Source organism: Bactrocera oleae, chromosome 2, assembly GCF_042242935.1.
Source record: "Bactrocera oleae isolate idBacOlea1 chromosome 2, idBacOlea1, whole genome shotgun sequence".
NCBI classification, from domain to species: Eukaryota; Metazoa; Arthropoda; class Insecta; order Diptera; family Tephritidae; genus Bactrocera; species Bactrocera oleae.
The window spans coordinates 59,799,568-59,817,591 of NC_091536.1; the positions used below are offsets into that span (position 1 = coordinate 59,799,568).

Consider the following 18,024-nt stretch of genomic DNA (forward strand, 5'->3'; position numbering starts at 1 on the left):
CTTTATCCAGGTTTGGTATTACAACATATCGTTACCAGAATAAACTGACCTTTGAATTTTACAATATTAAAAAGCCTCACATATTTATCAAGTTATAACGTATAAAATCAAGAAGTTGTTTGAAGAACATACTATTAAGTATGTATGTACATCGGGAAATGGGAAAGTATTACCCTGAATTCAGCTATTTTTGGGAAGAGGATACACTGTTATGAGAAAGAGATTATTTCTGAATTTCATTAAGATTTCTTACATATTTACCGATAGATGCGATATAAAGTCACCCGGTAGTGCGAAATTAGCGGCTTGGAAGATATGTACAGGTGTCCCTAGCTACTGTGATCACCTGTACCACATTACCGTTTTGTATCTGAATTTAGTGCTGAGTGCATTTTGGCATTCACATGTTTTCGCTTAACGGAATTTTGTGGGCGTGGAAATGGACCGATTCCACCTTTGCATGCCAAGGAACACCATCAAGATATCTTAATTTTTACGCAAGTTCATGATCATTTATATATATGTACATAACTCTATATCTATATCGAATGTTGCGATACTTTAAAAAAACAATTCAAACAAAATATACATATAGTCGATACTACTCTGTTGAGTATACTGTAATTGGTTGATTTAAAGGCAGGTTGGAAGAACCGGACTGACTGTTTTCAGCAAGTGATTTCAAGTTTTTCCATCGTCATCCAATTACCTCACATTGAAATGATGGAAACCGTAGAAGATATCCCGTCTCGACTATTTGAAGGCAGGACATGTGAATAGAGCTAAAATTTCATCAGTCTCCGTGACAGTGAAAGTTAAGTCCTCAAAATCGACTCCTTTTGATCTGTCTACTGCCCAAATTACCTCAAAGTAATTTTATGGTACACCCTATTGGCTGTTTTCAAAGACCTGACTTTTTCTCTGCTTCAAGCAACTGTGAAGGAGCAATGTAAGGGAACTGACATCGCTTCAGCTTTTTTGCTTCCTACTATGTATTTGGGTACCCTGAGCTTGTCACGAAAAGTTTGTTGATTTTACTTTTATTTAACCTAATGTAGGAAAACTTCGTGTTGGCGCAGAGTAACGCCTACGTTTCCGGTTATCTCGGGATAAAAGACAGAGTTGTAGTCTTTTGGTATGAAGCTATCTTCTATGTTGTAAAATGAAAAATTCTGCTCTATGCCTACTTCGTATTCTGACCAATCAATGAATAGATGACTTTCTCTGTCGGTACTCTGCTTTTGGTCCATTCTTCTCTATTGGAGAAAGACTAAGTTGTTTTTATTATTCCGACAATCATATTTCACTTGAAAGCATACAAAAATATGTCAATACAAAAGTTTACTTTCACTGATAATCCAGTATAACTTTGGGTTTTGTATTCTTCCACTTAATAATAAAGAATCAGAATCTAAAGAAATCTAATGGTACGTTTAAGAATTTTCTCGTTATTTTGGGAATATATAAAAGTACTAGATGTTATATCAGAGAGGTTAAGGTATCTCTAAGCCCCCGAACCCCACAGCTGAACGATTTTTTTGAATCACCTTTTTAATCATTTGGGGTCATGAAAAAAAATTGTAAACATGTTGAATTTACGTCAACAAAACTGTTCAAAATGCTACACTGTGTCGCGAAAATTGGGAAGAAAAAGCTTTCACAAAAGCTTAACTGATAAGAAAGCTTCCCCGAATCGCAAAACAGCTGCTTTGTCAGAAAAAATGTAAAGATGAACCAAAGGAAGTTGCACGAATACAATTCGCGTTTACAACCTAGCGCCACATAAAATGCGAAACACGCACCGCACGCGTTCAGTATTGACGACGACGCCGAAAGGAGCACAACCGAGTCAAAATTGAGTGCCACAGCGGAAGTGTATACATGGCAGTGATAAATGTGAAGGAGTATAGTTAGTGGCCGGTAGTGACTACCCACTGGCGGAAGCACAAAAAGCGAATGTGTGGGTGTTAACAAATGTTTAGAAAAAATAATATATATATATATATATTTGGGTTATAAGAATTAACTGTGCGGACACTGTGAAGATACCACAGTTCTGAAGCATACGTTTAACACATATTTGTTTGATAACAAATTATTTATCGGTATATTGGTGTTCCAATGCTTTGGTGAACTAATTTTGACATATGTTATATTTATTATATTTATTGGCGTACAATAATAAGTGAATATAAACATCGCCTTAAAATGAGTGGTGACAAAAAATAATTTCAAGCCGCACCAATATTGTTGTGATGTGATTAATACTTTTTTAAGGTGAGAGAGCAATAAATTAATTAAGTAAAGAAATAATAGAAATTACAAAACTTTGTATTTAAAAACGCAATACAAATAAAATAAATATGAATGGAGAATTTCGGCATAATTAACCGACCGAGTGAAAAGTGCGTCAGGCACTAATATTATTGATAACGAGCTATGGTTGAGTGATTTAAAAATAACAGTGACACTTATAACGTAAAGATTTTTTTTGTGTAACTGATTGTTTGCGCGATTTCATAACGCAGTTTATTTTATGCGCAGAAATGTGAAGAAAAATCTTTGAAACATCTCTCAGCTATTAAGTGCTTGTGAATAAGTTGCATTATTACAAGTACTAGGCCGACACAATTTTAAAGCGCCTGAAGTGATACTATCTTTCTGCAAAGTGTTTATTTTCGGAAATAGAGAAAAATAGCTCCTGACCGTATTTGTATATATTCTCCGAATATGTAGCGATGAATAAACACACTCGCCCCCCTTCTATAAGTCATAAATTTCAAACTTTATTGGTATGAGAATATTCGCTCTTAACATCAACAAAAAATATTTACTGAAAGGTGGAAAAAAATATGAATCGAAGGAAGCGTAGCAAACCGCAATTCCAAAAATCGTATAATTTAGGTAGTAACAAGAATAAATATACAGAGTGGTTGATTATTGAAGTGTTTGCTATCCAATTTCTTCTCACTCAATTTAGTTTTGGATACTTATCTAAAATTCTGCGGATAATCTTTTCTGTAGGAAAATCTGGAGAAAAGACAAAATTTTGTGAGAATGTGTAAGAAGCTCTTTGACTGTGATTTTGTGTTCTTTCCACTTCTATTATTTTCACTCAAGCTCTCGTGAATCATGTACAATTCTTCAAAGCCTTAAAATTTAATTGTTCTGACATTTTATTGACGTGATGTGGGAACTAAATATATTTCAAATCATTGTGATCAAAAAAAAGTTTAAAGAACTGAAGGAATAAAAAGCCAAATAATAATAAAAACAAATTTGGGATTTATTTTAAGACAACATTGTATTTTAAAAGAGAAGAAAAAACATTTAAATTGATGGATTCAAGCCATCCCCGTTATTTATTATAATAAAACATATAAACAAAGTTTCAAAACCTCAGAACACTGCAGGTCTCCTTTTCAGAATTTTAGAAATCTGGCTGATATCTTCCCTGTTTCAAATGTGCCATTGCGCTGGTAATATCTGATAAATTTCATGAAATCTATACTTTAAAGGGGTTTATAGATATTATACGACTAAATGAATAGTTTAAGTGATTTTGTAGCTAATCAATATTATACTTAATTCTTCAATAAAAAGTAGTGTTAAAATGGAAAGGCTGCAAATTGAAGAAGCGCCAAAATACTGAGTCTTAAAACCAAACTAAATCTTCGTACGTTACTCTTAATCAATTATTTTATCGAGAATTTCAAATTTTTGATCTTATCTCAGCTCTTCTTTGAAACTTCCGGGTTTCCATAAGATTTAATGAATTGTGTACATATTATTGTTTTATAACTACAAGTATATAAGGTGTGCTCTGTTTGTCTATGTTTCTGAAAAAACTGCCGTTCACTTTAAAATTATATAATATTTTTATGGGCTATTAAAGTGTCGGAAAATATTTAGATTATATGTACATAGTAAATGTATATGATAAAATTTGTAATCAATTTAAATATTGTCAATATTTTTGTATCTTCCTGGACAAACGGGACTATAACCGATGGTGAAAGTACGATTTGAATTAATATATATACATATACACATATATATATTTTTTTTTGGCAAAGTAAATTTTGTTGCTCATTGAAAAATTAAACGCTATATTTGAATCAGACAAAATATTTAATAACAAGAAAAAACGTTAACTTCGGTTGCACCGAAGCTATAATATACTTTACAAATACTAAAGGTTTCTTAGAAGAACTTGATTCCGATCGTTTAGCATGTATGACAGCAATAAGCTATAGTAACTCGCCTTAGATAACGATCAGTTCCATGCAAGCCCTTGATCCCAATTGTTCTTTTGTATGGCAGCTCTTAGATATAGTAATCCGATCCGAACAATTTCTTCGGAGATTCCATTATTGCTTTAGATAATAATTGTTTCCAAATTTTATGAAGATATCTCGTGAAAGAAAAAGTTTTCCATGACAGGATCTTTTCAGCTCTGGATCGTACCAGTACATACCTATTTTAGGCGGTTATAGTTTTCATATGCATTTAGTATACTTTCCGGAGTTCTTTTTAAGAACAAAACCTTAGAAAGTAACTTATAGTACATCGTCAAATCCAAGTATAAATTCCTCATTGTTTTGATGATGGCATTTTGTCGATATGGATGTCAGTATCCTAACTACATTATTAAGAATTTGAAGGTATTTCTTCCTCACTTGGAATATTTGTAAGGTCTCAAGTTTCGAAGCAAAAAGCCATTTACCATTAATTAAAATATTTTAGTGATAATTTAAGTTGAAGGCTTCTTATATTTTGAAAGCAAATTTTTATTATTATCATAATTATTTAAAAGTTATTTACTTGTTTTGGTTACTGGTTTCCTCAGGCAATGAAAAATAAATTATTCTAATTAAATTGTACCTGTCCGTCTATACCAATCAAATAGGTTCTACTAGGTGATCTAAAGCGTTTGAGCCACATGGGAACGCATTTCGGTCGCCAAAGTGTGAAAATTCATTCAAAATCATAGGGAACCCTAAAGGCGCATGCAGGAATTAAATTTTAAGTTCAAAATTTTACTATATCTATAATGCAAGAGATCCATTATGCCCCGGAGATCCAAGTTTTTCGAGTGAAATATCAAGACTGCAATTAATTTTTTGTAAGGCTTTGTACTGCAATCCATTAACTGTTAGGATTTTCCATGTATAACAAGACATTTAGGAAGGAAAGATCGGTGAAACATAATAACAAAATTTCGCTGTTAAACGTGTGTAAATTTGACTAATACTTTGCAAAATTTCCTGGAAGTGTTCACAGCGCTCAAAGCTCTATTTTGCAAAGAACGTAAATATAAAATGAATGCGCACACACATCTTCGCGAAGTCGTTAATTCAAATCTTCATGGGATTGAGTATATTTGATGAAATTATACGTATATGTAGTTACTAAAGGAAAAATATTAACACAAATGTGTCGAAGTATGTATAGAAAACTGAGATATAAACAATGTTAACTGGACACAACAGCTCATATTTTTATATATAAATATAAATATAAAGGACGCGCACATCTCTTAAAGCTCGTAAATTTAAGTTTTTATTACTTGGATTAATTTTCGATGACAAAATAAAATTGGTTCTGCCATTTTTTATTGATTAATGGTGTGAGCTGACACAAAAAACACATACTTCGACATGATAGATCAATCACATATACATATGTACATATGTATTACTCTTCATGGTTTGCACGCCAGTATGAATACAATTTATGAATTATTGTTTGTTGTAGCTTACGTTTTTGATTCCAACCATTCGCTTTTGGTCTCTGCTGAATATTTTGTTGCAAAAACCATAACGCTTGAGGAATGATGAGGACATTCCAAGAATTTATATTAAGTCTCTAGCTAAAATATTTATGGTACTACTTTGGAGTACATACTTCAAAATTAATTACAAGATTGATTGAAAGTTGATGGGCGCTTCTCACCTACTACTGTTTTGTGAAGCTTTAGTACGCTCTTCTTCTTTAAGGTCTACAAGGCTAGTTAAGGGCTTTTTACTGATTCTTGTACTTAGTAATTCTATAAGTTGAAATCAAATCGCTTAAATAGTTTTCTTTTTGCTATATAAATAATATTTTTTGACCACGATTTCGAAAAAAAAAATTTGTATTAAAATGGTACAGATTTTTAGTAGATGTACATACATATATACAATTAATTTTCATAAATTTTAGGTAAAAATTCATATACTGCAAACAATTCCACTAGTTTGAATAAAACGACGTTCCATCAAAATGGTTAGAAAATGGGAATTTGGCAAAATTGAACCACAACAACTGCTAAGTCAAAGATCTTATTTTATTCATATGATTAGCTTTTAGTTTAAAGATCAATCAACCATTCAGACTCAATCATTAAGAAAGTTATATAGATATAATAAAACTTATCCCAGACTTAAGCTCCGGAATTTGGTAATTATCTTCTAAAAAAGGGCGAAATTAATTAATACTGCTTTTAGTCCCCAATTCCGAATATGAGGATCGTCGTCGTTCTAGTTAACTTGATATCGACTGAGTTTATTTGAGGATGAAATAGGTCAACATATTCCACGCCGCTTTAATTTTTGCAAGAATGTCGGATTTTTTCGAGCTATTGTAAACACAATTTTTTTAACTTTTAACTTAATTTGGCTACTTCGTTTCAACTAAAGAAGGCCACATTGTGCAGTTTTAAGTACTTTTAAATGCATATATCCAGTTCTTGCTACTGTCGTAGAATTCATATTGGGTTAGTGTAAGTTTTTTGACCAGTGAAATATCCATAAATAATTTTGCATATGCCGCAAAGCAATTGAACAAGTAGTTTTGTTCTTTCTGAATTCCTGCTGTGGTTAAATATTTCTAATTTTCAAACACATAACATGTGTTAAAGATTTCTAGGCATTCAGCGATAAAATGATAGCGATTTTGATCGTTGCGGTATTGAAATGACTGACAGGTTGGTGCAGCTGCTGCCTCTACCTTTGCTTGAATACTTGTGTGAGTATTTGTTGTTAAAGTTGCGATACAGTCTCGTTGTTCTCGCAGCTACTGGTTGTACGGCTGCGAAATATGCGAATGAAAACCATGGGTGGTCCTTTTACTCGTTGCGTGCTATCATTTTGCGGTTGATCGATGCGTCCAGACAAGGCTCAATAAATTTATAAATTAATTTCTTAATTAAACAAGCAATGCGCATATTTTCTAAACGAGTGTATAAGTACATATTTCATTATTTTCATGCATAGTCGAAGTATTCGTGGTTTTGGGTAGTATTAAGCTTCTGCGTCCACGATTAATGCTTTTGCTGTTAATTTTATTGGCTTTTTTCGATTCACAACCTCTATGCTCGCTATGTGTGAGTTTTGCTCTCTAAATTATTAGATTATTGTTCAAGGCAACGCTAAAATCTCCGAGCAAATCGCTCAGATCGGACCACTATAGCATATAGCTGCTATTCAAACTGACCGATTAAAATCAAGATAAAGGTGTTTTTATACTATTACTTTTCTGTCTATTTGACTTTATAGTGCATATTTCAAAACACAAAAAAAAAACGATAAATTCTATAATTTTTGGTATTATTTAGGTTTATATAGAAAAGAGACATATAAGAAAAGAAAATTCATTTGATTTCAGATGAAAATTGCGGCTACCGCAATGTTTGCAAAAGGCTGTGTTTGGTTTGATTAATGAACTTAGTAAAGCACATAAAATTTTAATTTAAAGTCAATTTAATCAGAAATCCATACTTCTAAGATAACAAAAATTATAAAAAGGTGAAAAAACATTACAGTCTTAGTTTTACAGTGATAAATTACAATTATTTTCACACAGAATGAGGAGGTGTCAAAAGGAATTCACCTCAGTAAGCGGGGTCGATATGGCTTTGGTCGTTTGTGTGATATGTATTGTAGATTAAAGCTATCAAAGGGCGGGGCCTTGCCTACCTTTTGAAAATTCCTTCCCTCCCAAAAATGACCCTCTCTACTCCCTCTTTACCAAATTACAGCTTTGTATCATAATTTGAAGCTTAGTTATAGCCCTTTATAAGTTGTCGACAAAAAATATTTTGTAATAATTGTTATATTAAGGCCATCTGCAATACCAATACTTGGTCACCAAGCACCATGTGTACCATCTTTCATGGCGATATCTCAATTTATACATTCTGGGTCGGATCGGACGTGCCTACTTCCCATATATCACAACTCTAAGTGATTCGTTTATTTGACAGGACATAAATGAAGTATCAATAATGGTATCGAAATTAAAATTTGTACAAAGAGTTTTCTGAGGGCTAACATCTTTCATAAAATCAGACAGCAATTTTTAAAGCCTCCAAATACCGAATACCGAAGTGCGTATAATTAATTTTTTACTGAAAATATAGGTAAATCTCTGAGAGATATGATTGATATTCAGAGAAAATATTTTCCTGATAATAGTGTTTTTGTGTCAAAAAGGGGTAACATCGGGTCAGAACTCTTTAAAGTCCTCGTATACCTCCTTTAAATATTTTCGAACTTCAGGTTGACTTTTAACCGCATATATCTCAGCTAAATATTTCTCATATTTTATTCAGAATATTCAGAAGCATAAATATGTACAGAAGTACTTAGAGGTACATAACATACTGAGAGAAATTGCTTGCATGTTCTAAAAAAATTACTCATATGGGCTTGCGCGGACCATTATTGCTTATCTCGATACGCCTTTGAGGCAAGCGGTGTTTTTAAAACGTGTGCCTTAAACACAATCGTGTTGTGTAGGTTAAGGAAGCAATTTATTTCAGGGTAAGTGAGATTAAAGTACTAGAAAGCAGATGTTGTTGTCTCGCTTTGTATGATTTTGTACAATAATAAATAAATAAATTTAATAAATGCAAAGAAAACTCTAAAGAGAGTTATTTTTTCTTAGAGCAAGATATAGTATGTATATTTAAATTAACGAAGTCATAAATTTTAGGTTAACTAAATGTTGAGCTTTTTGTTCAAAGTAATCTATGCAGAAATAAATTGAGGGGCTTTCTACCCATTTCTACGCAGACCAATCTGAAGAGATTCAAGAGCTGCCGTATAATCTAGAAAAAACAACGGTTTGGTGTGGTTTGTGGGACGGAATCATCGGTCCATATTTGGTCAAAAATGATGCCGGTGAGAACGTAACCAATGGTGACCGTTATCGCAATAACCAACTATTTCATGCCTGAAATTGAAGCCTGTGATATTGGAGACATTTGGTTTTAACAATTATTTAGTTTTAACACGCATCAATAAATTGAGAGAACACTTCGGTGAGCAGATAATTTCACGTTTTGGGTCGTTCGATTGGCCACCATGATCATGTGTTATCACACCGTCAGACTTTTTCCTGTGAGGATATGTGAAGTCTAAAGTATATCCGGATAATCCCGCTTCGATTCAGGTTTTGGAGCAAAACCTCACGCATGTCATTCCCCAGTTACCAGTCGAAATGCTCGAACGGGTCATCGAAAATTGGACTCAATGGATGGACCATTTGAGACGTAGCCGCGGGCAACATTTAAAAGAGCAAATGCCAAATAATGTTCTTTTGAATGATAATAAACATTCCCCCTTGCATTTGAATTTTCTGTGTTTTTATCTTTAAAAAAGGATCGAAATGAATCACACTATATAAACTTATATATATCTCGATTAGTTTTAGGTTATACAAAAACCGTTAGCTGAACAAAACTATTATGATCTGTAGCAACCTGTTGCAAGAGTATAAAAATGTTATAGTCACCGATAGTCATCGCAGCCCATTGTGATAAACGTAGTTTCGAGAAAGATGAGTTTTAGTCTTGTAGTTGACTGACTTGACATTACAGCGATTTGGTTAGTAATGGTTAGAATATGTTTCTATCTAGTCTGAAAATTGAGTATTTTTTATAGAAATAATTAATATTTTTAAATATCCCAGATTGGGCTAACCTTATAAGAGTCACACGTCTTCGATCATTGTAAAGATATCAACTATCAAGCAAATTGTTTAATCAGTTTTCAAATTATAATTATTATTGGTGTTTTCTCTTGTGTGTGTGCCGTTATGTAGGTCACACCAGAAAATGTTAATGACATTAATATTCTCTGTCCTGACCACTCCTTGCTTGCGATCGTTCAACTTGCTTCGTTCTATGTGTGAGTGTTGTTCAATGTGTGAGTTATATATTTATGAAATTGCTTGAAAATATGATCTCAAGTATACCTCTGCAACGTCAAAATTAAACCAATTTGCCCATTCACAATATAGCCTGTATAATAATTTCCGACTTTCCACCTGACAATATATGTGATACTTTAATTAAATTAAATGAAAAAGTTTTTTTTAAAATTGTGTGGGAATAGGAATGAAAGTGGTCTAGACTTATATTCCTAAAATAATGAATTGCGATCCTCTGGTTGACGTTATCACATCAACTCATTTAGCTTCTTCAGTAGAATTTATTTGCCATATATCTTATTTGAAGATAATTATTAATACAATTTTAGCTGACGGGAAGTAAAATATTGTAATGAACCTAAGTGTTTCTATAACCTATAATACAACTTAATAATTCTGATTGTAATCCATTTAAAATTTAATCGAATAATAAATGTTGAATTGTTTCCCAACATTTTTTAATTTAAAGTTTTCCAAACACCTGAAGGTATTTTCCCTTCTTTGATCCTTGAAAGTTGCAAGAGTGTAAGCCGTTCGGTGACACCCGAACTTAGCTCTTCCTTACTGGTTATTTTTATCTTTTCAACAATATTTATTTCCACGAAATTTGGGGTAAACTAACGCTTATATGCCCACATCCTTTAATTTTGTTTGATTTAAAATATTAGTTTTTCCACCTTATTTTGACTTAATAACGGGGAAAATCCTAATTTTCAATCGAAAACTCTCTCGTCAAAACACCTGCCTTTTTTAAAAACTCGGTAGTATTTTTGATTGGTTAAATCTGTACTTTCTGATGGAGTAAAAAATATACACATTACTATTCTAAGTTTTATCAGAAAATGTAAAAGCGACCCTACTAAACTATTTGAGCTGGATATTTTATTTTCTCTACCTGTTGTTTCGTAATAGAAAATGTAAGAAAAAAGCAGGTTTGAATCGTTTGTTGATGTCTTTTTTTTGCATTTTCTGATAACCATTAGGAAATAGAAATTTCAGAAAAAATAAATCCCATGATATTAAAAAAACTTTTATTTTCAAGTGAATGCTGTTCTATTTCAAATAATTTTTTTCTTTTTTTATTCTAGTCAAAATTAAGAGAAAATATAAATATTCTAATTACTAGAAGTATAGTGTGTGGTAAGGAAAAGATAAGTTTTCTCTTCCTCTTTCTAATTTCAGAAGAATTTATGAGGTTTTATCTTTCTTTTCCAATAGGTTTCCCTCTGCTATGATTCTTTTTACTTTTATCATTTTTAAAGGCTATTCACTGGCCTATAGAAATCAGAGATCAATTTGAAACCAACATGAGTAGAGTTCGAATTAAGAATGCATGTTATCGTATTTTTATCTTGCTGCCAAGTTGGGCGTGTCTTGACGGGGGATTGCTGACTTTGTCTTGATACATTTCGCTTAGGGCACTTTTTCGGGTCGTTGCCTTTGCTATTCTTTTCGCAACTCGACGACGGAACAGTCAAACTGACGCTACAAGTTGTACAACTTGTATATACAATTTTTAATATTTGTTGCATTAGGAAACGCAACAGTACCCATCACATCAACTTATCACGCCAGTTCGCCGAGTGCCCTTGGCTGAACCGTAGTAATAGCTTTATCTGTTATCAGATAGCATGTTTCCTCGATATTTTACAATATATTCGGTATATACGAACATACTTTTGTACATACATGTGTACTAAGGGGCAGGTAGGTATATTTCCTCAATATAAATTAATAACATTTAATGCAATTAAGTCGATAGCAAACATGTGAGACTAAAAGCAACACCACAATAATATAATGGTGATAAAATCTTGCAACCATCAAAACAATAGGGAAGCAGTGTTATGAAAATTAACTTTGCTTATTGACTTTTCTGAATTTTGTGCGACAAAAATACCTTATTTCTTTTCTGCTCTGACGTTTTCAAATATTTATTGTTTGCTCATTTAGCTCCAGTTTTAGGATTTAATTTGTTTTGAGGCATTCTACATACACATTGCCTAAATATTTAAGTGTGTGGTTTATGAACTTCCATAAATTCTAAATTTTAATAACGGAACATTTTCATGAAAGACATTATTATTTGTAGTTATACGAGAATATTGAATGTATTAACTCTAAAGGCCCTGGATATGTCAATATGTATATAGGTATATACGCAAGCACAATTTAATTAAAATTCCAAATCCGTTAAATAATTCCAACAATAATAAGATCATCCGTATTACGAAATACATACGATTAGAGTTGTAGGAAAAAGTTATATAATTTGGACGCTTGAGTTGACCAGTATACTTAACTACTGTCTAATATTAAATTTTCAACAACACAAAATAAAATATAGGTACAGGATTGTATACAGTATGAATGAGCATACAGTGCGTTCAAAAAATATCGTTTCCGTTTCCAAAGTGTAAGTAGCGTTTATTGGGAAAAATGTTCTTATTACAGAAAATACATTGTTTTGTTATAGCTGCGGTTTATTCAATACTTGCTCCATCCTCCCGCATTGTCAATTATGGCCTGGCATCTTTGATGACAACTTGCAACTAAATTTGCAAGTTGGTTTTCTTGTTTCCATTGCTTGCATTCTCTAATCATGGTTATTTTTGTCGTAAAACATTTCAGCTGACTTCAGTAAACCATTTTGATACAATTTTAGAATTCTAACTGCGTTCAGGTTATCTCTCTCAACTCAAGCAACTCAAAACCCAAATTAACGAGCGGAGAAACATCCATAAACATACACCTTTTGATGCTTAAGACTCCTTTGAATAAATGTTTGTTTTTCTTACCCAAACACACCGCAAAGGGTTGAATAATAAAAAAGTTTACTATCTCTAAATATTACATTGCTCCAATAACGGTTGATGTTTTCCAGCACCCAATGCATCTTTTTTCCAATGTATGTGTGTTTTGAAATTAGATGTTTGATTACAGTGCTGCTGCGTTTGATGCCACATTTCTGAAGTCTGTCCCGTATGGTATTTAGAAATTTTACTGAGAAGTGGTTTCTTCTCAAAAAGTAGAACAATGGTTTTGTCCTCACTTTTAGATATCTACTATAGATCATATAATAAATATTTATATTAAAATCAATCTAATTAACACAAATCTCGATATTAATGATATAAGTGCTGTGGGAGACTACATACCGATATCCATAATTTGTATTACCGAATGACTAATAACTAATACTAATTAAAATATTCCCCTTAATTTAATTGAGATATCTTCTATTGAGATATAAGAGATACAAACTCAACCAAAAGGGCTAAATGTAATATTTAAGTATCTGAGAAAAAAGTAAACCAGATAATCGGAAAAAGAGAAAATTAGAAATATGGTGCTTAGACCAAGATCTAATCTAAGACACTCACTTCAAATTTTTAAATATTACGCATATTGACCAACGTAAACAACTTACCGTCTGGTAGAAAATCAAAATTAGTACAACGAGTTTAAAGTGAGGTTGGAACTCGGAAATCTCTATCTCGGGTATATACTAACCTATGATAATGCTATGTCAAACCTAAAAAGCACTATTTGTGCAAAGTTATATTGTCATATCTCTATATAGGTGCTCGATTTAATATAATTGAACATTATACGAGTATGTGGTATATAAGGGTTCGGGTAATTCGAAGACCAATATCACATATTTTCGGCATTAAACTATAGTATGACCAATATTATTCGGTTAGTTATTTTGTTAAGGTATCTTACATATTGACCGATATATACGGCATAAAGGCAATCAGAAGTTTGAAAATCGTATATTAGGTAGTGTTATCTATTTTTGGTATTACTACATATTATTAACAGAAAAATATACTATTTTCTTTTAGGTTTATGGGGACTAAGGGAACTATTGATCCGATTTAACATCTTTTGCGCACGGTGATATTAATTTCAGATAAAAATTATCTCTGAGTTTCTATAATAAACCCAATAGATTGACCGATATTTTCGATAAAAAGTTTCCAATAGAAAGTGGCGTCCATATACTCGGTACCTGGGGGTTTGAACAGTTTTGGTTCGATTTGGATAAGTTTTGGTCTTAAGCTGGCCCAATTTATCTGTATTCGTGCAAAGTTTTTTGGTTATATCACTTTATACGTTTTCGATTAATGGCGTTTTATGGGCGGGGCAGTTGTCCGATTACGCCCATCTACAAACTTGTTCTTACTCTTTTACCAAGGGACACGCGTACCAATATTCATCAAGATATCTTAAGTTTAACTCCAATTATCGCTTGCACAGACAGACGGACGGACAGACATACATCCGGATTTCAACTCGCCTCGTCATCCTGATCATTTTAATTTATATAATCCTATATCTATCTAGATTAGCTTTAGGTGCTACAAACAACCGTTTGGTGAACAAAACTGTTATACTCTGCAGCAAAATGTTGCACGAGTATAAAAACTATTCGGTGATATCAAATGCTGAACAAAAACGCAAAAAAATTACATTAATTCACTGCACTTTATTTATGTATGCATATAATATACGGTACATTTTATTTTGCTTTCTTTTCAGGAATTTTACATTGAGGTAAAATAACGAAAGTTGGAGGCAGCTGTGAATGGGAGAGCTATAACTAAAGAGTTCAAAAGTTTTAAATAACAGTGAAGCGAAGAAATGCAACCAATTTGAGTGGAAAAAAGTGAGAGTTAGTTTTTACAAACGTGGAAGTGTGGACCGATGTAAATTTGCGTTGGAGCGTGTTTTTGGAAATTATTCAGCCAAAGGAATTTTTTGGGACCAAAATAGATAAGCAGGGGACAAAGTCAATCATGGTGAGTACATGCGAAATAAAAAATAATAATATTTTTATACCCTGAACAGCGTATATTAAGTTTGCCACGAAGTTTGTAACACCAAGAAGGAAACTTCGGAGACCCTATAAACTATATACATAAAAGATCAGCACGATGAGTTGAGTTGATTTGGTCATGCCTGTCTGTCTGTCCGTTTGTCCGTCCGTCCGTCTGTATATATGCAAACTAGTCTCTCAGTTTTGGAGATATCGATTTTAAATTAAGCATATGACCGTTTCTCCCCAAGAATCTGCTCATTTGTCGGAATGTCCGATATCGGACCACTATAGCATATAGCAACAATCGGAATCATGTTCTTGCATTGAAAACTTTTTCATTTGACGAGATATCTTCATGAAATTTGGAACGAAACATTATCTAAATCAATAATGGAATCTCCAAAGAAATTGTTCAGATCGGATCACTACAACGTATAGCTGCTATACAAAATGAATGTTCGGAATACAAGTTCTTTTGAGGAACCTTTTGTATTTGTGAAGGGTATTATAGCTTTGGTGAAACCGAAGTTAACGTTTTTTCTTGCTTTTGTGTGAAATAAAAATACGAGTACACAGTTATACATATACAAGTAAGTATAAGTGCGAGTGTATATGAATATTACCTATGCATGAACATCCAATGAATTATTGCCGGAATGAAGTAATTTAAAGCAACACAAACAAAACATTATACTACAATATATATTACAGTTATACTTAAAGAAGGTTATTTATTGATGTAAGGCTCTTCTTTAATCCAAATGAGTTCATATATATGTATGTATATATGGGTGAGTTCGAGATGGCAATCACGACAGTGTTGCCAAATTGTCAAAGTATCACGTTCTGCGTGAATTTTTGGCAACACTTGCAAGAGCATTATGTTCTACTGCCACTTTTTGCACGCAATTTATGCAAATAATCGGCAACACTAAATTTTTGTCTGCACATCAGCAGAGTATCAGCAAATATGCAACACAGTAGCTGCACTGCTGCAATTATTACGTAACTCGAACGCTCCCTATATGTATTCATTTGTAAACCATAATTTTATGATTTATGCTTATGCATATTGTTCTTGCTATTGTGACTTATAGTAAATTATAAATAATTTTCGATAACATATATATATCTAATTTTTTATATAAAGTATTTCATGAACACAGCTGAACTTCTTAGGCTTTTATTTGGTTTACAATTCAAAGTTTCCTGATTTTATCCATTTTAGGCAAGAGGATGCATTGTTATTAGAAACAGATTCTTTCTGAATTTCAACAATATTTCTTACCGATAGATGCGGTATAAAGTCAGATTGATGTTCGAAATTGATTATATTAGGTATATGGGGCTAAGGGAAATGAGTTGATCCAATTTTACCATTTTTGGCACAAGGGCTTTCCGTTATTAAAAACATGTTCTACCCGAATTTCAATAATAAACCTCACAGATTGACGGATATGTTTGATCAAAATTTAGCCTTATACACTGAGGACCACATATTTGGTGTTTGGGTCCTTGAAAAGTTATAGTCCATTTAGACAATTTTTGATTTAAAAGATTTTTATATAGGAAGTATTGCCCATAGTCCAAATTTTACAACTGCTGCAATAAAGTCCTTCCCTACTATTTTGGTTGTGAAACTAAATGCTTGCAGCGCATTTATTCAGTGAATTATTCTACTGTTAATGGTTTTCAACACAACCCTTATATGGGGAGTGGGAGTGGTTATTATCTGATTTATAGTAGAGAGATCCTTTTTCAATCCGTTAAGAAGTTTTTTAAATTACTCTACATAAACATCTAGGTATTCCAGACAAGACTCCTGTTTTCTTTCTCGGTTTGCAAATAACCATTACAATTACGAACCTTTACGAGTGTACTTTAACATTTATAGATTATAGCTAGCAGCGGAGTATTTTTTAATTTTCTTTCCATTTGCTTTTTGAATTATTCTTTGCTGAAAACTATTTGAACTAAAAGGCTTACATACATATATACATGTTAGGTGTAGTAATAAGAAATCCATTATTTTTGCATGAAATTGAAGGCTTTAATTACCGTAGTTTTGTTTGATAACTTATTGCCATTTTGAGGGTAATTTCATTATGCCTCATTCATAGAAGTCTTCGTTCCTATTGGCAAAATATTGAGACAGTCGATTTCCCCAGGCCCCTCTTGAAGCCAATTTTTTACCAGCAAAATTATTCGCCATGGACAGGAACAGATGGTAATCACTTGGTGCCAGGTCCCGGTAATAAGGTGGATGCGTAAGAACCCGGAACTTCTGGCGAGTCCTAAGTGAACACAATTCCTCTCCTATTGGCCAAAGCTGGCCGCTTCAGGGCGATTGTTTCCTTCAGACGGTCGAATTGCTGACAGTAAAGTTCCGAGTTGAGAGTTTGCTGTATTGGAGCTGCTCATAGTAGATAATTTCCTGCCAATCATACCAAATACACAGCAAAACAGTCCTGGCCGCCAATCCTGGCTAGGTCACTACTTCCGCCGGATCACCGCGTTTCAACCACGACCGCTTTCGCTTCACATTGTCGGAAGTGATCCACTTTTCATCGTCAGTCACCAACCGCTTCAGAAATGGGTAGATTTTGTTGCGATTCAGCAGCGATTCGCAGATGGAAATTCGGTCCATGAGGTTTTTTTGCGTTAACTCGTCTGGCACGCATAGATCGAACTTCTTTTCATATCCAGCCTTATTCAAATGGTTCCTAACGGTTTTTTGTGCAATCTTTAGCTCTTGGGCAATCGAAACAGTGCTTACATGGTCGGACTCAACAATGTCTATGATTTTATCGAGTGCATGGTGCAGCTTTGACATCGAAATTACCGGAACGGAATCGACGAAACCAAATCGACGAAGAAAAATTGTAAAATATACTTAGCTATTTTCTCTTTACTAGTGTCCATCTTTGACGCGTGCTCAAACAAAATTGAATCAACCAATCACAAAACTGTCAGAAAGATCACTTTAGTACAAAATGTCATCT

At 33.1% G+C, this 18,024-nt stretch overlaps 1 protein-coding gene across 6 annotated transcripts in view; it reads left to right on the plus strand.

Annotated features, from left to right (window-relative positions):
- Positions 1 to 1,802: 1,802 nt before the first annotated feature.
- NPFR (Neuropeptide F receptor) overlaps positions 1,803 to 18,024 on the plus strand; it is a 62,323-nt gene continuing 46,101 nt past the window's right edge. For 5 of the 6 annotated variants that reach the window (XR_011394786.1, XM_070105443.1, XM_070105444.1 and 2 more), the window contains exons 1-2: positions 1,804 to 2,277; positions 14,743 to 15,002. Coding sequence is in view for 2 of the 6 variants with exons in the window: in XM_036378390.2 (XP_036234283.2) it covers positions 15,000 to 15,002 (3 nt within the window). In the remaining 4 variants the exon portion in view is untranslated. Of the gene's footprint in view, positions 2,278 to 14,742; positions 15,003 to 18,024 lie in introns of all 6 variants that reach the window. The other variant, XM_036378391.2, reaches the window with a different exon arrangement.